The sequence below is a fragment of the Thalassophryne amazonica genome, chromosome 22 (genome assembly GCF_902500255.1).
Source record: "Thalassophryne amazonica chromosome 22, fThaAma1.1, whole genome shotgun sequence".
In the NCBI taxonomy this organism is placed as follows: Eukaryota; Metazoa; Chordata; class Actinopteri; order Batrachoidiformes; family Batrachoididae; genus Thalassophryne; species Thalassophryne amazonica.
This window is the reverse complement of record NC_047124.1, coordinates 4971662-4999645: the sequence shown is the minus strand read 5'-3', so window position 1 is coordinate 4999645 and position 27984 is coordinate 4971662. Positions and strand designations below refer to the sequence as shown.

At 42.8% G+C, this 27984-nt stretch overlaps 1 protein-coding gene across 1 annotated transcript; it reads left to right on the top strand.

Moving 5' to 3' along the window:
* Positions 1–2481: 2481 nt before the first annotated feature.
* cand1 (cullin-associated and neddylation-dissociated 1) lies at positions 2482–21413 on the top strand. Its single transcript, XM_034163108.1, is given in 31 exon segments — positions 2482–2795; positions 9553–9628; positions 9753–9820; positions 11987–12141; positions 12310–12433; positions 12621–12708; positions 12798–12867; positions 12870–12925; positions 12927–12971; positions 13970–14070; positions 14153–14185; positions 14187–14296; positions 14557–14708; positions 14778–14918; positions 15082–15223; positions 16012–16220; positions 16306–16437; positions 16440–16482; positions 16587–16682; positions 16776–16929; positions 17015–17162; positions 17165–17254; positions 17390–17578; positions 17723–17866; positions 18295–18430; positions 18499–18675; positions 19378–19473; positions 19557–19726; positions 19807–19971; positions 20179–20286; positions 20380–21413. Coding segments are annotated over 31 exon segments (3711 nt in total). The 5' UTR covers positions 2482–2727; the 3' UTR covers positions 20605–21413.
* Positions 21414–27984: the final 6571 nt, after the last annotated feature.

Genomic DNA, 27984 nt, shown 5'->3' with positions numbered 1-27984 from the left:
CCCATTATTAAACTTATGCCACGACGCACACAGCAACAAATGGCACATTGACCAATCTATAGGATGTGTAATTTTTGGATTTTAATTTTAAATCGCATCTACTTGGACTGGTTGTGTGCCTGGGTGGTTGCCATCCAAGTTCCAGTGTGGATCTGTGGTGTCGTGGATGCAGTGAAGTAAAGCACCAGTGCATGCTCCCAGACTTCACCAAAACACACCGAACAATCAATCAATCAATCAATCAATCAATCAATATTATTTATATAGTACCAAATTACAACAAACAGTTGCCCCAAGGCGCTTTATATTGTAAGGCAAGGCCATACAATAATTACGTAAAAACCCCAACGGTCAAAATGACCCCCTGTGAGAAGCACTTAGCGACAGTGGGAAGGAAAAACTCCCTTTTAACAGGAAGAAACCTCCAGCAGAACCAGGCTCAGGGAGGGGCAGTCTTCTGCTGGGACTGGTTGGGGCTGAGGGAGAGAATCACGAAAAAGACATGCTGTGGAAGAGAGCAGAGATCAATCACTAATGATTAAATGCAGAGTGGTGCATACAGAGCAAAAAGAGAAAGAAACACTCAGTGCATCATGGGAACCCCCCAGCAGTCTAAGTCTATAGCAGCATAACTAAGGGATGGTTCAGGGTCACCTGATCCAGCCCTAACTATAAGCTTTAGCAAAAAGGAAGGTTTTAAGCCTAATCTTAAAAGTAGAGAGGGTGTCTGTCTCCCTGATCCGAATTGGGAGCTGGTTCCAGAGGAGAGGAGCCTGAAAGCTGAAGGCTCTGCCTCCCATTCTACTCTTACAAACCCTAGGAACTACAAGTAAGCCTGCAGTCTGAGAGCGAAGCGCTCTATTGGGGTGATATGGTACTATGAGGTCCCTAAGATAAGATGGGACCTGATTATTCAAAACCTTATAAGTAAGAAGAAGAATTTTAAATTCTATTCTAGAATTAACAGAAAGCCAATGAAGAGAGGCCAATATGGTGAGATATGCTCTCTCCTTCTAGTCCCCGTCAGTACTCTAGCTGCAGAATTAACTGAAGGCTTTTCAGGGAACTTTTAGGACAACCTGATAATAATGAATTACAATAGTCCAGCCTAGAGGAAATAAATGCATGAATTACTTTTTCAGCATCACTCTGAGACAAGACCTTTCTAATTTTAGAGATATTGCGTAAATGTAAAAAAGCAGTCCTACATATTTGTTTAATATGCGCTTTGAATGACATACCCTGATCAAAAATGACTCCAAGATTTCTCACAGTATTACTAGAGGTCAGGGTAATGCCATCCAGAGTAAGGATCTGGTTAGACACCATGTTTCTAAGATTTGTGGGGCCAAGTACAATAACTTCAGTTTTATCTGAGTTTAAAAGCAGGAAATTAGAGGTCATCCATGTCTTTATGTCTGTAAGACAATCCTGCAGTTTAGCTAATTGGTGTGTGTCCTCTGGCTTCATGGATAGATAAAGCTGGGTATCATCTGCGTAACAATGAAAATTTAAGCAATGCCGTCTAATAATACTGCCTAAGGGAAGCATGTATAAAGTGAATAAAATTGGTCCTAGCACAGAACCTTGTGGAACTCCATAATTAACCGTAGTCTGTGAAGAAGATTCCCCATTTACATGAACAAATTGTAATCTATTAGACAAATATGATTCAAACCACCGCAGCGCAGTGCCTTTAATACCTATGGCATGCTCTAATCTCTGTAATAAAATTTTATGGTCAACAGTATCAAAAGCAGCACTGAGGTCTAACAGAACAAGCACAGAGATGAGTCCACTGTCCGAGGCCATAAGAAGATAATTTGTAACCTTCACTAATGCTGTTTCTGTACTATGATGAATTCTAAAACCTGACTGAAACTCTTCAAATAGACCATTCCTCTGCAGATGATCAGTTAGCTGTTTTACATCTACCCTTTCAAGGTACCTACTCACCGAACAGGCTGAGTGAATAAAAACAAAACACTAAGGCATTTCAGTGGTGGATCTAGAGGGGGATTTTGGGGGATAGAAGGGCGGTGTAACTGACCAAAGGTGTGATAAACTGTGGGAAAGGTCTTTAACACTGAATGATGGACGCTGCTGCATGCAGAGTGTTTAAAATAAACAATGTGCAGGAAAATATGACGACAAGAGAATCATTATTTAGCTTCCCATGTCGTCTTAGAATGAGCCCCCTCTAGTATGGGTGTAAAATGAAAATTTCATTGAGAATCACCTGCATATGAAGGAACATCAGCGATGATGTTTTGGCCGTGCGTCACATTTCTCTGCACATTATATATACAGAGAGACAGACAGAGTGACTGAGCATATGGTACACACAGAGAGAGTGAGAGTACATGTACAGTATCAATTTTTATATTTATTTATTTAGCCTCTGTAGTGTGATTCACCCTCCGTTGCAGTAGGGGGCAGCCTTGCACTTTTTAGTTTACATGCCAGCCGCCGTGGAGTAGACCGATGAAGAAGTCGTGCGGCACCCCGCCCCTTTGCAGGCAGAACGGGAGCTCCATTCAAACACGGCGAATTTCGCGGCCCGCGATGCGATAGTCGTTGTGAGGAAAGACAGGAGCCGAAAAGAGAACCCTTAAGCCGCAAACTAAACTCACAGACCGAGCGGACACCCGGAGAAGCGGGCATCCAGTCAGACGGAACACAAACACACTGAGCGCAGAGTGTTAGCAGGCGGCTAACGGCACCGACATGGCGAGCGCCTCATACCACATATCCAACCTGCTGGAAAAAATGACTTCCAGCGACAAGGACTTCAGGTAAAAAGACACCGAGACGGCGCACGCTAGCTGCAGGGTTTAGTTTAAATGAAGCCTTTAATCGTCGCTAAACGTTAGCGCCGCTGTAGCTAGCTGCTAGGCCTCATGCTAACTAGCTACTAGCCTGCCACCTGTCCGCTAATTATCCTGCTAACAACACCGATAGCGTCCTTTAAATGTCTGACAGCAAGTCAGTGTACCCGGTTTAGATTGATGACTCTGATTCCAACTCGGTTAGCTCGTCAACTAAGTGCCTCGGTTAACGCCATTACTAACCTAGCTAACTAACTTCTGTCCTGCTGCAAGCTAGCGTGATGCTAACTTAAGTATCATTAGATTTGCGGATGACCTGTAACGGTTGTTTTTAATGACGTTAGCATTCAAGCAGTTTGTGGTAACGCTAAAACGTGCAAACAGGCTGCGCAAAATTAGGCAACATAAATGTCAGTTTCATGAATTAGAAACGTGGAAAGTCACAGAAGGTTGCTTACAGCTGATACAATCTGTTATCTAGATTTCAAACTGTTATCTGTTTCAGTGGGTTGGAATGACGATGCGTTACATATCGGAATAATTGTATCGTTTTATGTGGAAGGCTATAAATGATTTATAAAATATGCAGATAAACTGATAACCTCAAGGATTACAATTAATACTTAGGAATAGTTTGTTTTTCAAAGTTAAACATTCGCAACAGAATACACCATTAGTGGAAACAACAAAGTAAGTAATTATGTACTGTGTTATGTAAAGACCCGCGGACCCAGTGTTTACTCCATTTGCCATCAACTATTTCAGAACTTGGTTAGTTCTTTGGGAAAATTGTCTGTTTTAACTTAATCAATTTTTAAAAATGAGAGTATTTCCTTTGTAGTAATTTTGCTGCAGTTGCTTCCATTCTGATCACCAGTCTCCACTGCTGCCTCGTCTGTGCTGGGATACTGTGTATGACCCCTAATTATGATTAGAACTGTAATGATTAAGCTGCTGCTACTAAATTAATCAACAACAGTTTGGGTTTATATGTTTGAGACTTTTGGGGTTTGGGGTTCCAGTTTTTCAAATGCGATTTATATTTTGTGGTTTCTTTCCTCCTTTCTGATACTTATCTTTGGGTTGTGGAAAAACGAAACATTTGAGGATGTCGTCTATGTCTTTGGGAAACAGACATTTTTTTTTAGAGCCTGACCGATGTGGATTTTTTTGAGGCCGATAACGATATTTGGATGAAAAAAATGCAGATAATTGATAAATCGGCTGATTTGCCAATAGCCGATAAATTAGCTAATTTTTATTTATTTATTTATGAATAAAATGTTCTTTTTTTGACCCTTAACAAAAAAGGTATGAGCTAAAAGCTGAAGCTTTGTCCTCATATTGATTAACTTTATAACAGAGAATTTAAGTTCAAAAAATGCAAATTAGCAAATACATATCCTTAAAAAGAGTTGTGAAATACATCTGATCTTGTACCTCTTGTTGCTGCAACTTAGATATAGGTTGTATTACAGGTAGAAAAAACTTTTTCAGTTGCAGACAAGTAATTGTGAGAGGAAAGAAACACAAACACTAAGGAAACATTATTTTCACAACACTCCTTTATTTTTGTATTCTGCAACTTTCGAGAACAAAAAACTTTCAAACAACCTTAGTGTAAGCAGAGGTTGGTTTTAGTGCTGGTAGAACATTTTAACAAGAAAACATGGACCCTGATATAACATGTGAGCAAACTATCATATTTGTAGCAGTAAAATAAGATTCTTTTCACAAGACCCTGTAGTATGTTTGTGCAATTTTCAAGAACAGTAATAACTGTCTAGTACAAAAAAAAATCTGTGCAAAGTTGCATTAATCTCTAAGGAAAAGATACACATGGCGAAACGGTACAAGGACATTTTACATTGCAGACACAAACATAATATCAGTAACTGTTTTGTTTATGTGAAATTATCGGCAAAATTTCGGCCGATAATGAGTACTTTGAAAAGAGCTTATATCGGCCGATATATCGGTCGGGCTCTAATTTTTTTCCCACATTTTCTGACATTTTATCGATCAAACGACTAATCGCTTTATCAAGGAAATATTTTACAGATTAATCAAATATGAAAATGATCATTAGTGGTAGCCCTAGTTCAGATTGAGGTGATTATCCCTGTTTTTGTGTAAAAGATATTTTGTCAAACAATGGTTTTATTTGGACAAAGGTTTTGCGTTTTGATTTACTAAAGGTGAAAGATGACGTTTATCAATTGAAAGTCAGTTATGTTTTTAAAGTGTACTGCAGTACTGCACCTGCCTGTGTACATAGTCACTTTTTAAATGTTACATCACAGTTGCCGTGCTGGGTATAACCAAAAGTTTCCTGCCAAGAATTATAAATACAGCAAATAAATCATTATTTTTTTTAACTGCGACAAGTGTTGAAATGAATTACCGAATGGTCAGTGTTTATCTATTTGAAAACACCAAACAAAATGAAATCAAATTAAAATTTAGCTATAGTGTGATGATGACATAGCAACTTATGCTAATTGAAGTTTTTGATATATTTAATTTTATGCCTCGTACATTTTTGTTTGTACATATTTTATTTATTTTCCTTTTTTTCTTTGTCTCCAATGTTACATCTCTACTCCTTACTAAATAATTTATGTTGTACTATTGAAGTTTATTCACTCTCGGGTGGTTTTTAATTACATGTAGACTTGTGTATTTTTTTGGGATTGTTGTTTTTTAATTTGTATATGATTCATGTTTATTTCTTATAAATATTTATTTTATGTAATGCATGATTCACAATGAATTTGATCAAATTAAGAAGATTGTTGTTGGATTAAGTAAGAGTAAGTATTGGAGCAGACAGACAATCCTCAAATTTTTCTATCATCACTGGGGTGAAAAAAAACAGGTGTTTTTATATGCAACTGCATTTTAAATAGCAGACCATAAGCCAATGCACAGTTTTGTGACACCTGAAGTCAAGGCACATAAATAAAAGCACAAGAAGTGTAGATGAAGTCTGAATTGGTTTGCTGAATTTAGCCTGCAGGATCTATGAAAATTTGGTTTATCCTAAACTAGTACGCGTAAACTGTGAACGGTGTTCTGTTTTAACGTCAGTCAGACTATGGCAACCAGAACCAAAGTAACCACTAATGAACACATCTCACAGTGGAACCTTAGAGGAGTATTTTAATCACGACCAAAGATTTTATCTCATCCCTTTTCTTTAAAAAGGCTCTCAGGAGACATAGTGGCTCAAAATTTCATATTACGGCACATCGATGACAAAAACAAAGGTGCAGGATTATCTGTGTGCTGCATGTGGCAAGTCTGTGCACGTTTTGTCTTCACACATGAACTGAAAACGGTGTCAGTCAGGAAGGTAAGAGTAAGCCAAAGTTAAAAACTGATGGTGGTATTTGGAACAAGATCAGGTCTAATGGAAAGTATGTGGGTTTGCATCTAATTGGGTAAAACACGGAAGAACACTGGTATGGGGCTTTAACATGGGCCAGTTTACAGGGCTGCCTGAAGACGTGGTGGTCTTTGGTTCAGGTTACTTCTCTTTTGGTGTTGAGTGAAATTTCTTATAAGTAATCTTCCACTCCGACTGTGTTGTTAATGCAGTTGTCTGACCCGCTAATATTCCAAAAACCGAAATGTCAAAATATGGTATTGTCCATGATCTAAAAAAAAAAGGTGATCAAATTATTGTTACTGCATTTATTTTGCTGACGATATCAGATCTATCCTAATAATGTTTTCATGCATTTCTGAGAATGTTTAAATGTCATAAAAAAGTAAATGTAAATTTTTCAGACTCAAATTAAGGTTTCCAGCTAGAACAGAGGGAGAGGATGATTTTGGTCTCCAATAAAGAAACCTCAGTCCTTCATCCTTTACAAACTGCTGGAGGATGATTGCATCAAACGGCAGCACGGTTAATGGTTTCAGACGACGCCCTGCTCAGATCAGGAGATGCATGAAATGATCAACTCGCTGTAGCAACGTCTGCTGACCCTGTAAAAAGCAAAGCCAGAGGAGTCGATTTTTCTTACTGAGCAGTTAGATGGGTTCTTCTGGGCCTAATCCGGATCTGGAGTCTGTATCAGCAGATACCACAGGTGGGGAAAAAAAAAAACCCCCATGAAGCTTATATTTCCTCCTCCATAGAGGCTATGGAGGAGGACTATCGGTCGGCCTCGAAAAGATTCTGGCAAACCGTCCGACGCCCCAGGAGGTGGAAGCAGCTCTCCACCCGCACTGTTTACTGTGCGGGTGGGGAGCTGTTGACCCTGACTGGGGATGTTGTTGGGCGGTGGAAGGAGTACTTCGAGGATCTCCTCAATCCCATCGTCACATTTTCTGAAGAGGAAGCAGAGACTGGATACTCAGAGGTGGACTCATCCATTACCCAGGCCGAAGTCACCGAGGTGGTTAGAAAGCTCCTCGGTGGCAAGGCTCCTGGGGTGGATGAAATCCGTCCTGAGTACCTTAAGTCTCTGGATGTTGTGGGACTGTGTTGGCTGACATGCCTCTGCAACATCGTGTGGTGATTGGGGACAGTGCCTCTGGATTGGCAGACCAGGGTGGTGGTCCCTCTGTTTAAGAAGGGGGACCGGACGGTGTGTTCCAACTATAGGTGGATCACACTCCTCAGCCTCCCCGGTAAGGTCTATTCCAGAGTACTGGAGAGGAGCAGTGTGGTTTTCGTCCTCGTCGCGGCACACTGGACCAGCTCTACACGCTCAATTGGGTGCTCAAGGGTTCATGGGAGTTCGCCCAACCAGTCCACATGTGTTTTGTGGATCTGGAGAAGGCGTTCGACCGTGTCCCTCGGGGCACCCTGTGGGGAGTGCTCCGGGAGTACGGGGTCCTTTGCTAAGGGCTATCCGGTCCCTGTACGACCGCAGCAGGAGCTTGGTTCGCATTGCTGGTAGTAAGTCAAACCTGTTTCCAGTACACATTGGCCTCCGCCAGGGCTGCCCTTTGTCACCGGTTCTGTTCATTATTTTTATGGACAGAATTTCTAGGCGCAGCCAGAGTGTAGAGGGGGTCTGGTTTGGGAACCACAGAATCTCGTCTCTGCTGTTTGCGGACGATGTGGTTCTGTTGGCTTTGTCAAATCAGGACCTTCAGCGTGCACTGGAGCAGTTTGCAGCCGAGTGTGAATCGTCCAGGATGAAAATCAGCACCTCCAAATCTGAGGCCATGGTTCTCGACCGGAAAAAGGTGCTTTTTCCTCTTCAGGTCGGTGGAGTGTCCTTGCCTCAAGTGGAGGAGTTTAAGTATCTCGGGGTCTTGTTCACGAGTGAGGGACGGATGGAGCGTGAGATTGATAGATGGATCGGTGCAGCATCTGTGATGCGGTCACTGTATCGGACCGTCGTGGTGAAGAGAGAGCTGAGTAGGGGGGCAAAGCTCTCGATTTACCTATCGATCTACGTTCTGATCCTCACCTATGGTCATGAGATTTGGCTCATGACCGAAAGAACGAGATCGCGAGTACAAGCGGCGGAGATGAGTTTCCTCCGCAGGGTGGCTGGGCGCTCACCTTAGAGATAGGGTGAGGAGCTCGGTCACTCGGGAGGGAGCTCGGAGTCGAGTCGCTGCTCCTCCACGTCGAAAGGAGTCAGTTTGAGGTGGCTCGGGCATCTTTTCCCGGATGCCCCTGGACGCCTCGCTGGAGAGGTGTTCCGGGCATGTCCCATCGGAGGAGGCCCCGGGGTAGACCCAGGATATGCTGGAGTGACTACATCTCTCGGCTGGCTTGGGAACGCGTTGGGGTTCCCTCGGTGGAGCTGGGGAGGTATGTGTGGATCGGGAGGTCTGGGCGGCTTTGCTTGAGCTGCTGCCCCCCCGTGACCCGGCTCCGGATAAAGCGGAAGAAAATGGATGGATGGATGGATGGAAGCTTATATTTTAGCTGATACATGTTTTTGTTACGTGGAACTATTCAGACATGATGGAGGAAAATGCAAATACTGCGAAATACTCCTTTTAAACACTACTAATCAGGAATGTACACATGCATACGTGTTCAGGGCAGTTATGTAAGAGATACAGAAATTGTACCAAAAAAAATTGCTTTTAAGACCTCCTGTTGATGGCTTTTTATCATCCATGAGACAATAAGCGTTTTAGTCTGTCGCCATGGGAACTACATAGTGTAAATGTGTTCAGATCCTTTATATTATTGACAGTCTTGGTGTTAAAATGTTAATAACTCTGTTATGTTCAGACTGTGAATCAAAATCTGTTTTTGGTGCATCTGTATCCACATTGATTTTTTAATTTTTTTTTTCTTCCAAGTCTAACACGCACACACACACGTGTGGAAAAATACCATGAAACCCAAGTTGTGGTCATCTGAATCAGACCATAAGTAGATATGATTTGAAATGGGATTCCATTGGGTTTTCTACAGATGTGTCAGTCTGGATGCTCAAATCTAATTTTAAAAGTTTCTTTTCATGATGGTGTGACACGCACCGTCACATCAGATGCAGAGCTGCATAAATACTGATGTTTCTGGTGCTGGGGCTGACAGTTATGTCTCGACACACAAATCCAGTTTGATTGTTGTGCAGACAGTGTCTCAAAAGATCTGATTTGAGCAAATACCAATTTGCCTGAAGCGCCAAATGTAGCATTTTTTGAGTAGAATCGTGAGGTCGGCAGTGATACGTGTCCTTACTGAGCAGCTGCACCGAAACTGGGATTTAAAACGGTTTTCCCTCCATTTGTCCAGGTTTATGGCTACTAATGACCTGATGACGGAACTACAGAAAGATTCAATCAAACTGGACGATGACAGTGAGAGGAAGGTCTGTTCATCTTTTTACTGCTCTGTGCAGATTTTGTGCGGCAGTGTGAGCTCTTGTGTCTGTGTTTGTTTGCACAAGTGAAAAATGAACAAAGTTACTGATTTATTGACATGTTGACTGACAGGTTGTCAGGATGATCCTCAAACTGCTGGAGGACAAGAACGGTGAAGTTCAGAACCTGGCTGTCAAATGGTGAAATTTGACATTTGTTACGTCTTATTTAAGATTTACTTTTGGTCTTTGATGGATTTTTTTCTATTTATTATTTCTTTATGCATCTCTTAAATTTGCTCGCTTGTGTGTATGTGCGTGCATGTGCCTTTACAATGCCAGTCAAAGGTTTGGTACACCTTTGACTGGTAATGTATATTTACACTTTTTCCTTAAAATAAAATATTTGTTCCTCAGTATATTCATTCTTCTTCTTCTTCTTCTTCTTTTATTATTATTATTATTTAAATTGTATTGAAAATTACACATCTAAAATTTTTAATAACTTTTCCATTTTATTTTTCTACAACTGTTAAATTAAAATGTTTTAATTTAAATACAACCCCTGGCAATAACTATGGAATCACCGGCCTCGGGGGATGTTCATTCAGTTGTTTAATTTTGTAGAAAAAAAGCAGATCACAGACATGACACAAAACTAAAGTCATTTCAAATGGCAACTTTCTGGCTTTAAGAAACATAAGAAATCAAGAAAAATTGTGGCAGTCAGTAATGGTTACTTTTTTAGACCAAGCAGAGGGAAAAAAAATATGGACTCACTCAATTCTGAGGAATAAATTATGGAATCACCCTGTAAATTTTCATCCCCAAAACTAACACCTGCATCAAATCACATCTGCTTGTTAGTCTGCATCTAAAAAGGAGTGATCACACCTTGGAGAGCTGTTGCACCAAGTGGACTGACATGAATCATGGCTCCAACATGAGAGATGTCAATTGAAACAAAGGAGAGGATTATCAAACTCTTAAAGAGGGTAAATCATCACGCAGTGTTGCAAAAGATGTTGGCTGTTCAGTCAGCTGTGTCTAAACTCTGGACCAAATACAAACATGGGAAGGTTGTTAAAGGCAAACATACTGGTAGACCAAGGAAAACATCAAAGCATCAAGACAGAAAACTTAAAGCAATATGTCTCAAAAATCGGAAATGCACAACAAAACAAATGAACAAATGGGAGGAAACTGGAGTCAACGTCTGTGACCGAACTGTAAGAAACTGCCTAAAGGAAATGGGATTTACATACAGAAAAGCTAAACGAAAGCCATCATTAACACCTAAACAGAAAAAACAAGGTTACAATTGGCTAAGGAAAAGCAATTGTGGACTGGATGACTGGGTGAAAGTCATATTCAGTGATGAATCTCGAATCTGCATTGGGCAAGGTGATGATGCTGGAACTTTTATTTGGTGCCGTTCCAATGAGATTTATAAAGATGACTGCCTGAAGAGAACATGTAAATTTCCACAGTCATTGATATGGGGCCGCATGTCAGGTAAAGGCACTGGGGAGATGGCTGTCATTACATCATCAATAAATGCACAAGTTTACGTTGATATTTGGACACTTTTCTATCCCATCAATTGAAAGGATGTTTGGGGATGATGAAATCATTTTTCAAGATGATAATGCATCTTGCCATAGAGCAAAAACTGTGAAAACATTCCTTGCAAAAAGACACATAGGGTCAATGTCATGGCCTGCAAATAGTCCGGATCTTAATCCAATTGAAAGTCTTTGGTGGAAGTTGAAGAAAATGGTCCATGACAAGGCTCCAAACCTGCAAAGCTGATCTGCAACAGCAATCAGAGAAGTTGGAGCCAGATTAGATGAAGAGTACTGTTTGTCACTCATTAAGTCCATGCTCAGAGACTGCAAGCTGTTATAAAAGCCAGAGGTGGTGCAACAAAGAAGTAAGTCTAAAGAAGTGAACCGTTACTGACTGCCACAATTTTTTTTCCTGATTTCTTATAGTGTTTCTTAAAGACAGAAAGTTGCCATTTGAATGACTTTAGTTTTGTGTCATGTCTGTGATCTGCTTTTTTTCTACAAAATTAAACAACTGAGTGAACAGCCTCGAGGCCGGTGATTCCATAATTTTTGCCAGGAGGTGTATGTAGTTTCAAAATATTTTAGCTTATTCAATTCCCAATTAAAAAAAATAATAAAATATGGTTAACATAATATTAAAAAATCTGTTTTATTTCTTAGTGTTTAGTATTTTAATTTTTTTCTTTATAATTGATTTTCAAATATTCTATTTTCATTCCCAGTGTATCTCTTTGTAAATGACTTTGTATGTCTTAATGTGTCTGTGTTTTGGCGGGTGGTGTGTTTGTTTCATCAGTTTGGGCCCCTTGGTGAGTAAGGTGAAGGAGTACCAGGTAGAGACCATCGTGGACACACTGTGCACCAACATGCTGTCGGACAAAGAACAGCTCAGAGACATTTCCTCCATTGGTCTCAAAACTGTAATCGGAGAATTGCCGCCTGCTTCCAGCGGTAAACTACAACCTAAAACCAACCCGATTGTAATTTCAGCCAAAGCTGTAAATGTTTCTGCCAACCTCCAGTCTATTTGCTGCCTATTACAACTGAAGCTACAACCACTTAATTTTCTCCTCCTCCTCACCGATGCTGTTGGTACAATAAACTTTACCTGTCGGACAGGTTCTGCCCTCGCTGCCAGTGTTTGCAAGAAGATAACTGGTCGGCTGACGAGTGCTATCGCCAAACAGGAAGACGTATCTGTGCAGCTGGAGGCGCTGGATATCATGGCGGACATGCTCTGCAGGTTGGTGAAGCTGCATGCATTAAGTGCAGTGCACGTGCTCATCTTGCTCAGCGTATGGACAAACTGACGCCACGCTACAGTACGTGAGGAAGCCGGTGTGGATGAAGTGACATCTGAGCCGGATGAGTCACTTTGTCCTTTTAAATAGAGTAACGATCTCTTTTAGTAATGAACTGTGTCTCTGCAGACAGGGGGGGCTGTTAGTGAATTTCCACCCCTCCATCCTGAGCTGTCTGCTTCCTCAGCTCACCTCCCCCAGACTCGCTGTCAGAAAGGTACACTTGACCACTGACTGTTTCCTTTTTACTGAGACTGCGTTGTTTTAGCAGCCATTGGCGTTGACGTGGGTGTGTGCACGTTTCAGAGGACCATCATGGCTCTGGGCCACCTGGTGATGTCCTGTGGAAATCTGGTCTTCGTCGATCTGATTGAACACTTCTGACTGAGCTGGGAAGAAACGACAATATGTCGACCACCAGAACCTACATCCAAATGCACGGCCGCCATCAGCAGACAGGCTGGAACAGGATGGTGAGAGGTGACCCACACGGCACACCACTTCAAAAAACAGTCTAATTAAATCAAGCTGTGGAACTTAATGAGACAGTTACCAGGTTTATTAGCTGGATTTGACAGATCTCTGAAAAGGTCGAGTCTGACCTGGAATACAGTTTTTTTTTTTTTATGCTTGAGAGTAATTACTTGCAGTATATTTTTGGGTTACTACTACTAGTGCAATTAATGGAACTTGTCGAACAATTTTCTTAACAGTACGAGTAATTTTCTGTGGTTGTCAACAATTGCACAACTATAGAAGATAATTTACTGCAGTACTCTTTATGTGAGTTTAAATGAGTTTTACTTGAGTCAGAAGAGAAGGCTCTCGATTTGCACTCTGGTCCTCCTTTGGGTAACGATGGGAAGAACAAGGTTGAGGATACAAGTGCAGTACAAGTCGGGCATCTGGGCTGACTGACGCTCCAGGACAGGGTGAGAAGCTCAAAATTTCTTTGAGGGATTCTGAGTAGAGCTGCTGCTGCTTCACATCAAAAGGAGCCGACTGAGGTGGTTTGGACACCTGGTGAGGATACCCCCCCCCCCCCCCCCCTGGTTGTCTCACCAGGGAGGTCTTCCAGGCATGTCCTACTGGGAGGAGGCTGTGGGGAAGACCCAGGACACGCTGGCAGGATTGTATTTTCCAGCTGGCTTGGAAATTGGCACCTAGATCACCCAGGAAGAGTCAGAGGACTTTGCCAAGGATAGGAAGGTGTGGGATGGGCTGCTGCTGCCAGTGTGACCCCGACCTGGATAATTGGCATAAAATGGGTGAATAAAATAGTTTATACTGTTTTCTTGGTCTGTTTAAACAGGTGGACATCAAATCAGGTTTAAAGTGCATTTAAAGCTGTGAAAACGGAAAGAAAAGCAACAGAACATTTTAGTTTCTAGAGGAGATTGAAGACATTCTAACTTTACTTTCTCTCCGCCGACGTCCTGTGGATGTATAATGATAATAAATCCATCTGTCCAGGAGAGTACTTGGAGAAGATCATCCCGCTGGTTGTAAAGTTTTGTAATGTTGACGACGATGAGCTCAGAGAGTACTGCATCCAGGCTTTTGAGTCCTTTGTTAGGAGGTAAAGCACGTACTGACACCCAGTAATACTGCCTGCAGATGGACATTTTCTGGATGTTTTTTTTTTTTTGTCTGATTGTCAGGTGTCCTAAAGAGGTTTACCCTCACGTTCCACGGTATCTCAATCTGTTTGTGCTACTTGACCTATGACCCCAACTACAACTTTGACGATGAAGATGAGGATGACAACGCGATGGATGCTGAGCAGAATGATGAAGACTATCAAGGTCTGTCTGTCTGTCCACACCCAGTGAGGGAAATAATTAAGACACACTAAAGTTTTGAGTCCATATGAGCTAACTCGTCTCGTTAGCGTGTTTTACTATGTAATTAAGCTCAGCCATTGTAACATCAGATATTCACATTCAATTTTCAACAAAATTCCACCAAAATGATACTTTGTTCAAAGATGATTTTACTCACATTCGGTTCAAAATGTCTAAAAGAAAAGAAAAAGTAGATGTTGACGTCTCGTCTGTCTCTCCAGGCAGCGACGACGAGTACAGTGATGATGACGACATGAGCTGGAAGGTTCGCAGGGCGGCGGCTAAGTGTTTGGATGCAGTTGTTTCAACGCGTCACGAGATGTTGCCTGAGTTTTATCGCTCTGTCTCTCCGGCTCTCGTCTGCCGGTTTAAGGTACTCTTGACGACGTATGATCAGCGGCAGTTGCTGGCGAAGGTTTTGACATTTTCCATCCCGTGTTAGGAGAGGGAGGAGAACGTGAAGGCGGACGTTTTCCATGCCTACCTGTCGCTGCTCAAACAGACCAGACCAGCTCAGAGCTGGTTGGCTGATCCAGATGCCATGGAGCAAGGAGACACACCCCTAACCATGCTGCAGAGTCAGGTAACACCCGCGTCCTGGTGCTCCACATCAGATCACGTTTAATGGAGTCACAGCTGCAGAAATTACAGCTGTTTTCCTCATAACTAGATCAAAAATAAACAAATTTCATGTTACTTTAAATACAGATGTTGATAAAGCTTTCAGCCCTTTTGTATTTCCTCAGGTTCCCATGATCGTGAAAGCGCTTCACAAGCAGCTGAAGGAGAAAAGTGTTAAAACGCGTCAGTGTTGTTTCAACATGTTGACTGAGCTGGTGAACGTCCTTCCAGGCGCGCTGACTCAGCATATACCAGTACTTATACCAGGTAGTACTACACACCGCCACCGCTGCATCCTCGGCCACCTGAGGGCCGGCCTTGATTTGATTCTGTTTAACGCATCCACAAAAATAAAATAAAATCATTTACATTTCACTGTGGAAAATGATTATAAAAAAATGAGGCGATAGTGAAGTTGTGTAGTTTGTGGTCATTTGTAAAAGAAGAGCGGGCAGTGTTAACTTAAGAAATATGAAAAAGGTTTCAGGAATACTAAAGTGCTCTGCTTTTTTCCTGTATTATCAGCGCTTAAATTTGGGATTTTCGTGCATTGTTTTCATGTACTTACTCTATTATTAGTTTATTTTGTTTGGTGCTGATTCCTGAGAAAGTCCTTTGTAAGTAGTTATTATTATTAATAATAATTTTTCAGTATACAAGTCGAAGGACCTCTCAAAGTAGTAAAAAAAAAAATCAACAAAACAGCTTATTTTTCTGTTTATAATTGCAAGATTAAAAAAAAAAAAAATTGAGAAGCTTATAGCAGTCAAAGATCTCTGCTCATGTTCTGTCTAATTGATTTGACTGATCAGCAGTATTACTGCAGAGCGGGCGGCTCTGTTGGATAGGATTTGAAAGACCACTGTACAGACCCGGGTTTGATTCAAAGTTTGTGTCCTTGGATGACACGCTTCATCTCCGTTGTTTCAGTCTATCCAGCTGGTATTGGGAACCAGCCTTGGCCTGGGAAGTAACTTGTGATGGACCGGTGTTCCATTCAGGGAGTATCTCAGTCTGAAAATAAACTCATTAATGGTAGTTTCTCTCTTTCTTAGGCATCATCTTCTCTCTAAATGATAAGTCGAGCAGCTCTAATCTGAAAATTGACGCCTTGGCGTGCCTCCACGTCATCATGGTAACACACCCCGCCCACGCCTTCCACGCCCACGTCCCTGCCCTCGTCCCGCCTGTGGTGGCCTGCGTCAGTGACCCCTTTTATAAGATTACGTCTGAGGCTCTGCTTGTCACCCAGCAGCTTGTTAAGGTATGACGTCACACCTGCAGTGTTCACAGCCTCTTACCTGGGGTGCTTTCAGGATTTTCACATAATGTTATTCCACTCTCTTATAGTCATTAGACCCTTTGGACAGCCAATCAGAAGACCAGGAAGTTTGGACCCGTCTCCCTTTATACTCAACGATCCTGTTCACTTTGCACATCAAACGGAACTGAAAGCCGCCGATATTGAACAAGAGGTCAAAGGAACGAGCCATCTCCCTGCATGGGGCAAATCATCTGTAACCTAGGTAACGACCTGCCTGTCAGTCAGCAGTGCTGTGATGACATCATCAAGTGCTTGTTGTTTTCCTGCTAGACATTCGCCCTCCACCTCTCTCCTCTGGTTGCCTAGGTGACCCGCCCCTACCCAATGAGCTACCCGGGAAACTCCTGCTCATTTTCCTTGAACGGCTCAAGAATGAGATTACCAGACTGACAACCGTCAAAGGTAAGCCCCGCCCTTTGCTTTGATGACAGTGTGTCTTGGTGCTCTACGTTCTTCTAAGTTCACTCTGCTGATCTCTGTGGATTTCTGCGGCAGCTCTCACGCTGATCGCCGGATCTCTGCTGAAAATCGATCTGAGGCCAGTTCTCCCCGACGCCGTTCCCATCCTCGCCTCCTTTCTCCGCAAGAACCAGCGAGCCCTGAAGCTCTGCACGCTGGCCGCTCTGGACATCTTACTCAGAAACTACAGGTAACACACACACCTGTCAGCCCCTGTATGCAGGGCATGGCCCCGCCCACTTCTCCCACCGTGTCATGTTCTTATTGCGTTCCAGCTCGGCGGTGACTCCAGTCATGGTGGATGCGGTGCTTGCTGAGCTTCCGCCTCTCATCTCGGAGAGTGACATGCACGTGTCTCAGATGGCGCTGAGTTTCCTGTCCACTCTGGCTGTGACACATCCGTCCTCACTGGGCCAGCTGAAGTGGCGGGAACAATCCTCCAGCAGCTCATTTCATTGGTTCGATCCCCGTTACTGCAGGGCGGAGCACTGGCTGCAATGCTGGACTTCTACCAGGTACAGTCAGGTCACAGTTTTAACCACCAGATGACGCCAAAGTCTTGACTTTTGTGCAAATTGAAATTCAAATTGAAACTAGGTCCAGGCACTTGTTCCATGAACATTCTTATGGTGGTGTGTGTCTGTGTTCAGGCTCTGGTGGCCACAGACACTCCTGGTCTGGGATACATGGACCTGCTCAGGATGCTGACTGGTCCAGTTTACTCCCAGAGTGCCGCGCTGCCTCACAAACAGGCCTACTGCTCCATTGCCAAATGTGTCGCTGCTCTGACCAGAGCGTGTCCCACCGAGGGACCTGCAGTGGTGGGACAGTTCATCCAGGTAACCTGTCCGTCACACAAACTGGAGTTCTGTTGGAGTGCAGTGCAGCTGTCTGACCAGCAGGGGCAGCATGTGTAGAATACAGAGAGATGAGTTTGATGCATTCATTTAATTATTATTATTATTATTTTTTTTTTTTGGTAGGATGTGAAGAACAGTCGCTCCACAGACTCCATCAGGCTGCTAGCTCTGCTTTCATTGGGTGAAGTCGGACATCACGTGGATCTCAGCAGCCAACCAGAGCTGAAGACGGTCATTCTAGATGCTTTCTCCTCCTCGAGTGAAGAGGTAACATCTCTGTCAGCAGAAATCTCCTTCTTACTACTTACTTTCTCCACGTTGGCCAGCTCACAGCACGTACAGTAATAAATGTCACCGCAGGGTGTGCCATAACTGATTATTAGCAGGAATGTATTAATAATGACACTTTAAGCATTTTTAGGTTCAGTTTGGAGTTCATTTAAAGCTGAAGGTGCTGAAAATTAGATTTTTTTTTTTCTCCCCCTTCCTATGATGCAGTTGCCACATGGGACTTGAGTGCTCAGAGGCTTTATTGATAACCGTGTTTTAGTCTAAGGTTGCCCTTTAAAGTTTGGGTGGATCTCCATAAAAGGGACCAGCCAGGAAATTATCCACATTAGAGTTTTAACATGAGGATTTGGGTTAAATTTGACCTTTTAGACAGGTTGACATTGACGTCTCTGTACGTCTCTCAGGTGAAGTCGGCGGCCTCCTATGCTTTGGGCAGCATTGCAGTGGGGAATCTTCCAGAGTACCTGCCCTTCGTTTTGCAGGAGATTTCGTCGTCCAAGAGGCAGTACCTGCTGCTGCACTCACTCAAAGAGATCATCAGTAAGAACAGAGATGCTCAGTGAGTCTCTGAATGTCTGCCTGTGTTGATTGTTGCTGTCTGTATCCAGGTTCAGCGTCTGTCTCCGGTCTGAAGCCGTATGTGGAGGCGGTTTGGTCTCTGCTGCTGAAACACAGTGAATGTCAGGAGGAAGGAACCAGGAATGTTGTGGCTGAGTGTCTAGGCAAGCTGACCTTGATTGACCCCGAGACCCTGCTGCCTCGCCTAAAAGGATATCTGCTGTCAGGTAATCGATAACCGATAAATTACGCTGCCTCACCTCAAAGGACCCCTTTCAGGTAATCAATAACTGATAAATTCTGCTGCCTCGCCTAAAAGGATACTTGCTGTCAGGTAATTGATAATTGATAAATCCTGCTACCATTTAGAAAAGGGCACCTGCTATCAGGTAATCGATAACCGATAAATTACGCTGCCTCGCCTCAAAGGACACCTGTCAGGTAATCAATAACTGATAAATTCTGCTGCCTCGCCTAAAAGGATACTTGCTGTCAGGTAATCGATAACCGATAAATTACGCTGCCTCACCTAAAAGGTCACCTGCTGTCAGGTAATCGATAACTGATAAACCCTACCACTTCTAAAAGGACACATGCTGTCATATAATCGATAACCAATAAATTACGCTGCCTCACCTAAAAGGACACCTGCTGTCAGGTAATCGATAACTGATAAATCCCGCTACCACTTCTAAAAGGACATCTGCTGTCATATAATTGATAACCGATAAATTACGCTGCCTTACCTCAGAGGTCACCTGCTGTCAGGTAATCAGTAGATTTATAAGCTGTTGATCAGTTTGTAAAATCAGCTGTCTGTCTGTGAGACTCAGAGTGTTTTGACTGATCAGTAAATATGATTTGACTCTTCACACAAAGATGGCTGATGTGTGGAAAAATAGTTGAACTGATTCTTGATTCTTGTGCAGGTTCGTCATATGCCAGAAGCTCTGTGGTAACGGCTGTGAAGTTCACCATCTCTGACCAGCCGCAGCCCATCGACCCGCTGCTGAAGAACTGCATAGGTAACTCACTCATCCACAAAATTCCTCCCAGAGAAACCCATGAAGAACTTTTTGAGACGTCAGTTATTCCTCGTTCTTCTCAGGTGACTTCCTGAAGACGCTGGAGGACCCGGACCTCAACGTCCGCCGCGTGGCCTTAGTAACATTTAATTCTGCAGCCCATAACAAGCCCAGTCTGATCCGGGAGCTGCTGGATTCTGTTTTACCACAACTTTACAACGAGACCAAAGTGAGGAAGGAGCTGATCCGAGAGGTGAGGAAACGCAACGTTCTTGTGCCGCGTTTATTTGTTTAATTATTGTGAGTTAATTATGGCCAGATTTTTGCCTGCAGGTGGAGATGGGTCCGTTCAAACACACCGTGGATGATGGTTTGGACTTGAGGAAGGCTGCCTTCGAGTGCATGTACACTCTGCTGGACAGCTGCCTGGACCGGCTGGACATCTTCATCTTCCTCAACCATGTAGAGGACGGCCTCAAGGACCACTATGACATCAAAGTACGTCTGTGTGGACTCACAAAATAAAACGGCAAACTAGGAACAAAACTAAACAAATGGACAGAATGCCAAGGCATGTTGACAGCATGGTAGAACCTTTGGGCTGATTCGATGGTCCACTTGCAGCTCAAACACTCCAACAAATCTGACATACAGAGGGCCCTATCTGTCATTCAGCCATGTTTTTTCTTCTTTGCCATGTTTCAGATGCTGACTTTCCTGATGCTGGCCAGACTCTCATCTCTTTGTCCCAGTGCTGTTCTCCAGAGACTCGACAGACTGGTGGAACCACTGAGAGCCACCTGCACCACCAAGGTACCAGAATCATGTCTGTGTGTCTGCTGATCATTTTGTTGGCGGGGAAAAAAATAAAATCATTTGGGACTGAGATTGTGCCGATTCCTGTAGGTGAAGGCGAACTCTGTGAAACAGGAGTTTGAGAAGCAGGACGAGCTGAAGCGGTCGGCGATGCGAGCCGTCGTGGCGCTGTTGACCATCCCCGAAGCTGAGAAGTCGCCGCTGATGTCGGAGTTCCAGTCGCAGATCTCATCCAATCAGGAGCTGGCAGCCATCTTTGACTCCATTCAGAGGGACTCCAGCTCTGCCAACATGGAGTCCATGGACACCAGCTAAAAAAATGGACCGCGAGTTCCCACAACGCAACGCGGCACCACTCGCTGCTGGAGCGCCACCCTGCAGCATGTTTCCATGACAACACACACATGCACACACGCACACACCTACCTGTAGTGACACACCCTCCTAGTGATCGATCATCATCATGATGCATTGCACTGAAGAAGATGGAACTACGGCGCGCAACATGGACAAAAAGAACAAACACAAGAAACAAATTTCATTCTGAGGCTTGAAAGCTCCTCCCACTTCCTGTTTGATTTCTGGTGAGATCAGTTGGTTGGTGACCTCTGGCTTGTGTCGTCATCCCCCCCCCCCCCCCCCCCCCCTTAATTTTTCCATGACCTTCCACAGGTACGGTCGTGTAACCTGATTGGCCGCTGCTGAGTGACTGACAGTCGGCGCTATTATATAAAACAGACCAATGGGAAGCAGCCTGCCCGAGGCTGTGTTGACCAATGGGAGAAGGGCTTTTTTGTTTTCTTTGAGTGACGTGAGCAAACTGTAGGATGCTTGGGGATGTCAGGTGGGCGGGGTTTTATTGACGTGGACCAATCAGCTTCTTTGTTCCCCTGACGGAGCGGCTTCAGTTTCATGTCTTCACTTTTAGGACGGAAAGAGAGGAAAGGACAGATTATTGGTCCAGATCATGTCAGACCTAACCTGACTGGATGATGACCTGTATGACTGTTTCCATGGTAACACAGTGTAAAAGTAGCCTACGTTACCCATAATGATGATCAGTTTATTATTCCAGTGTACCTGACTGCTCAAACCAGTTCAGTAAACCAGTTTTGACCAGTTTACTCTCCTGTACCTTCATTTACTGTGTTCTCATCAGACTCCTTAAATCAGAGTTAAATGAGATTATAATCTATCAGTTTTAGTTAGGCTTTAGTTTACCGTGTTAAATTGGTTTGAGACTGGTTAAGTCGACTTGGTTTTCTTGGTTTAAAGTGATTTTCATTGAAGTGCTAAAATCGGCGTAATCCGAAAATGCTTTTGGGAAACCTCCATCTTGTTGAATTGGGTTTAATCTTAAATCAGGTAAATCTGTGTTAATGCTAAATTAAGTCTGGATTCACAAAGATAAGTCTGCATTAACCAGTCTAGTTAAATCCACTTGAATCTAGTTTAGTTAAATGTAAATGTACTGGGATTGTAATCTTAAATCTGGCTTAATCTTGTAAATAGTTTGACATTGGGTTTAGTCTGGACCTGCCTGGCCAAATTAGGTTTAAATTATCCTTGTTTAATTTAGTTTTAGTCTGTTTTTAGGGCTGAATGATTTTAGGAAAGTATCTCTTAGCTTCCCCAATACTTTGATTTATGTTGCAAAAATGTTTTATATTTCAGGTTTATGTTGTTTACTTGATGATATAAATATTTAGATTTTTGTTCACTTTACAAATTGCATAGATATTAGAAAAATGAGTGAGCTGGTTGTTCAGGTCCTCATCTTTATATTCTGATTCTTAAAAATAAAATATTTGATTTGAAAATAGCTGCTGAACTAACAAACACCTGACAGCTGGAGGTCAAGTCAGCTATTAAAAACTTATTTACCCCCCATTTTGTTTAATTCTTTATTTTCAAAAAGTGGAAAAACAACACCAAATATAACAGTTAAACCATATACAATATCTACTTTTTGTTACTTTTTCCTTTCTTTGTTTTAAACAAGAATGCTGAACAGATTGGGAAAGATAAACAATGCACAGTGAATCCTGAACAAAATAACAATTTACCACAAAGGGAATGAGAATTTTACTATAATTTCTAAACGTGACCTCCACAAAGTCTATTTGTAAAGGATTTATGTATGTAACCCATTTTTTCCACAATTTAACAAAAGTCCCTTTTTATAACAGGATTAAAAATGTAATTGATTTCATTACATAAATGTCATTTGCAATATTTTGTCCACTGAAACATGGGGGGGGGGGGGGTTCTGGGAAGAGCCAGTGTCTTGTACGTAATAGCCTTTTCGGCTGCTGCTATCAAATTTGCAAAAAGATATTCGTTTAGAGATCTGTAAAAATCATTAAGGAATATGGTAGAGAACTGTAACGGTAAATTATTAACGTCATATCCACTAATTAAAGCTTTATGAAACTCCAGCCAAAAAGGTTTTTATCTTCGGGCAATCCCAAAATATATGACAGTGACCTGCTTCCTGAGCCCCACACGGTCTCCAACAATCAGCTGTATCTGTGCCAAAGTGTGCCTTTTGCTTTGGTGTTATAAAATAGCATGCCAGACATTTCCAAATAACCCTCACCCTTTATGAGAGTTTGTACATTTCCACTGGGATTCACTTCCTTCATCTTCCCTTTTTTTGTTTATGTATTCTGTGGAGTGTGACTTCCTGGTCAAAAAGCCTTTGTAAAATTTACCAATGGCACCTTTAACCAAAGAGTTTTTATAGGCCTTCAAAAAAAAGGGGGGGGGGGGGGGCATTAATATAAATTTTAGTGATAATCTGTTGGAATTAGTTCCGCAATTGGAGTTATCTAAAAAAAAAAAAAAATCTGAATTCTTAAGCTGACGATTTATCTTCAAGCTGTCAGTCTTTCATCTTTCATTATGTGTAAGTGAATAAAAAGTTATGCCCTTTGAGATCCAGTGTTTAAATGTGCTGTCTGTGAGCTTAGGGCTGAATCCAGGGTCAAGTGCTCACCATGGATTTTATCGTCAAATTTATATTCTCCTTTTACTTTCCACCATATTCCCAAAAATGTTCTTAATATGACAAGCTAGTTTGCTAATATGACAGCTAGCTGTCACTTTTCTGTACTTTTAGAATGAAAAGTGTGTGTGTGTGTGTGTGTGTGGGGGGGGGGGGGGGTCACTTGTTTTGGACGCATGAACAAAGTGGGGCATCGTCTGGCAGGAACAATCTGTTAAACCAGCACTGACAAAACTAAAAAATCTGAATTAACACAATTAACTGACGATATGAAAATTGATTCAAAGTGGGAATAAATCATTGAGCCTCAGTCTCGTTTAGCAGGGTTTATTCTGGATTAAATAAAATGATATGGGTTTAAACTTTGTGTAATCAGTATTTTTAGGGCCCGACTAGGAAACTGTCCTATGAGGACCCTATTGTAATTGCGCTGTTCATTATTTTTTATTATTATTATTATTCTCACTATTGAAATCGAAATTTCGGCCTGTTCCCATGCTCAAAAACTCATCAAACTTTCCAGTGTCGTCCGGCCGGATCCGAAATTCGATATTTTGGGGGTGTCGCACATGGCCGCAGCAAAATAGCGCCCCCGAGAAGTTTTCAAAAACCCCTCCACATTGGGGTTTTTTCGTCGTAGCCTCAAGGCGAGATTTTCGGAGCACGCCGTTTCACTTCAAACGGCTGTCACGCCCATATAATTCATCGTAGATCCTTCAAACTTGCTGGACATGATGAAGGCTCCGCCCTGAACGTCTACATATATTAAGTTCCCACCTCTGCCATAGCGTCCCCCGGTGGTGGCGGGAAATGTCCTATTTTACTTTATGTCACATACTTAACCCAATCAACTTCATTCCACTTCTAAAACATGCTGAACAAGTTGGTGAACGTAGGTGATGAACGCCGTAAAGTTACAAGTAACGGCGTCCATGTGGCGGCGTGCCGAATATTGCCCATTCGCCATGAAATTACGTTCTTCCTTTTGACGGCTTTAATTTTATCATATCATCATGAAAATTGATACACAGGTCGAGCACAACCTCCTCTTACAATTCATAGGGGCGTTGCCCATGGATGTGGCAAAATGCCTCAATAGCGCCCCTTTGAAGCTTTCAAAACCCCTCCCCATAGGGGTTTTTTGTAATAGGGAGATGAAAATTGGTACACGTGTGACTTCCATAGACATACAAAAAAGTCTCTTGCACCATGGGTCTACTCCAAACAGGAAGTCGGCCATTTTGAATTTTCTTGTCATTTTGCCACGATTTCCACACGTATTTGAACGAACTTCTCCTACGGATTTTGTCCAATGCACTTCAAATTTCTTTCACAGCATCCAGAAATGATACTAACCAAAAGTTATCGAAAGCTTTTCTTTATGTTGAAGGGTGTGGCCGCTATGGTGCCGCCATTTTGACCCTTTGCCATGGAACAACAAGTCATAACAACTTCATGCTTTGCCTAATTGACTTGAAACTTCACATATGTGATCACAGTTGACCCCTGAACACACCTAGCCCCTCTGTTTGTACACTGAGTGCCCCCTAGTGGATGAACCATCACATGTCATAACTCCTTCATGCATTGTGTCATTTGCTTAAAATTTTAAGTGTGTGATGAGTGGTTGCCCCTGTATGCACATGCCCACATCTGGTCACAAGGGCACGCACTAGCCTGGGTAGGCGGTCGCGTGGAACGAGGGCCTGTATATGACTGTTTGCAGTCCTAGTTTATTATTATTATTATTCTCCTCACTTTTGAAATTGAAATTGCGGCCTCTTCCCATGCTCAAAAACTCACCAAACTGTCCAAAGTCGTCCAGACAGATATGAAATTTGATATTTTGGGGGTCGCGCACAAGGTCGCAGCGAAATAGCGCCCCCTAGAAATTTTCAAAAACCCTTCCGCATTGGGGTCTTTTCGTCGTAGCCTCACGAAATTCGGTACACATATTTACCATGCCGGGACGCACAAAAAAGTCTCTTGCCATCATGGTGAAATATCGACAGGAAGTTGGCCATTTTGATTTAAGTTTCAATTTTTTGAAACTTTAGAGAGCCTCTACTGGTGGTTGGCTCTCACTGCGGTATTGTATCACTTCCTGTTCCGGAGCACAGCGGTGTTTTGCTGTATCTGTTAGCTGTTTAATCTGCGCAGTTAGATTGATCTAGTTATCTAGATAACGATTTGTTTCCCAGTGTAATCTTCACGTGCCTTAACTAAAGCACTCCTTCTGCTGAATCACCTCTAAATTATTTACACATTATTCACTTTGCGTGTTTTTAGGAATCCGCTAGCTTAGCGCAGCTACTAGCTCTTAGCCGATTTAGCATGGCGGCTTCTCCTGTCTCTCCTGCACTTTTCTGCTCTGGGTGTGAAATGTTTAGTTATTCCTCGGCCTCCTTTAGCAGTAACGGTACTTGTAATAAGTGTAGCTTATTCATAGCTTTGGAGGCCAGGCTGGGCGAATTGGAGACTCGGCTCCGCACCGTGGAAAATTCTACAGCTAGCCAGTCACCCAGGCCGACTGGGTGACTGTGAGGAGGAAGCGTAGCCCTAAACAGAAGCCCCGTGTACACCGCCAACCCGTTCACATTTCTAACCGTTTTTCCCCACTCGACGACACACCCGCCGAGGATCAAACTCTGGTTATTGGCGACTCTGTTTTGAGAAATGTGAAGTTAGCGACACCAGCAACCATAGTCAATTGTCTTCCGGGGGCCAGAGCAGGCGACATTGAAGGAAATTTGAAACTGCTGGCTAAGGCTAAGCGTAAATTTGGTAAGATTGTAATTCACGTCGGCAGTAATGACACCCGGTTACGCCAATCGGAGGTCACTAAAATTAACATTGAATCGGTGTGTAACTTTGCAAAAAGTAGTTTTCTCTGGGCCCCTCCCCAATCAGACCGGGAGTGACATGTTTAGCCGCATGTTCTCCTTGAATTGCTGGCTGTCTGAGTGGTGTCCAAAAAATGAGGTGGGCTTCATAGATAATTGGCAAAGCTTCTGGGGAAAACCTGGTCTTGTTAGGAGAGACGGCATCCATCCCACTTTGGATGGAGCAGCTCTCAATTCTAGAAATCTGGCCAATTTTCTTAAATCCTCCAAACCGTGACTATCCAGGGTTGGGACCAGGAAGCAGAGTTGTTGTCTTACACACCTCTCGCCAAATGCCTCAATAGTGCCCCCTTGAAACTTTCAAAAAACCCTCCACATAGGGGTTTTTTTTGGAGTAGGGAGATGAAAACTGGTACACGTGTGACTTGCATAGACGTACAAAAAAAGTCTCTTGCACCATGGGCCTACTCCAAACAGGAAGTCGGCCATTTTGATTTTTCCTTGTCATTTTGGCGTGATTTCCACGTTGTATTTGAACAAACTCCTCCTAGGGATTTTGTCCAATGCACTTCAAATTTCTTCCAGATCACCCAGAGACGATACTGATCAAAAGTTATCGAAAGCTTTTCTTTATGTCAAAGGGTGTGGCAGCTATGGCTTCGCCATTTTAACCCTTCGCCATGGAACATTATACTTAAACAGGTACTGATGTCACATAGTTAACCCCATCAACTTCCTTCCACTTCTGAAACATGCAGAACAAGTTGGTGAACGTAGGCGATGATCGCCGTGAAGTTACGAGTAACAGCGTCTGTGTGGCGGCGTACCGAATATCGCCCCTTTGCCATGAAATTACGTTCTTCTTTTTGACGGCTATAATTTTGTCATTTCATCATGAAAATTGATAAACAGGTCAAGCATGACAACCTTTTACAATTCATAGGGGCGTCGCCCATGGGCGGGCAAAATGCCTCAATAGCGCCCCCTTGAAACTTTCAAAAACACCTCCCCATAGGGTTTTTTTTTTTTTGTAGTATGGAGATGAAAATTGGTACACATGTGACTTGCATAGATGTACAAAAAAGTCTCTTGCACCATGGGTCTACTCCAAACAGGAAGTCGGCCATTTTGAATTTTCTTGTCATTTTGGTGTGATTTCCACACGTATTTGAACGAACTCCTCGTAGGGATTTTGTCCAATGCACTTCAAATTTCTTTCACAGCATCTATAGATGATACTGACCAAAAGTTATCGAAAGCTTTTCTCTATCTTGAAGGGTGTGGCCGCTATGGTGCCGCCATTTTGACCCTTCGCCATGGAACATCAAGTCATGATAACTCCTTCATGCTTTGCCTGATTGACTTGAAACTTAACATGTATGATGATGGTTGGCCCCTGAACACACCTGGCCCCTCTGTTTGTACACTGAGCGCCCCCTAGTGGATGAACCATCAACATGTCATAACTCCTTGATGTATTGTGTGATTTGTTTAAAATTTTAACTGTGTGATGAGTGGCTGCCCCTGTATGCACATGCCCACATCTGGTCACAAGGGCACCCACTGGCCTAGGTAGGCAGTCGCGCGGAACGAGGGCCCGTATATGACTGCTTGCAGTCCTAGTTTATTTTTTTATTTTTTTTAAACTGGTTACTTCAGGTTTAGTTTGGTCAAATCTTAAGTCAGGCTTACTTTGATGAAATGGAGTTCAGCTTGCTAAATGTGGTTTCTTCTGGGCGCGTTAATCCACTGTTCAACAAAAAAATAAAGCAGTTCATTTCTGCATTCACATGCTGACATCTTATTTCTGCACTTTAAATATGTTTTAAACAATATTTTTACACT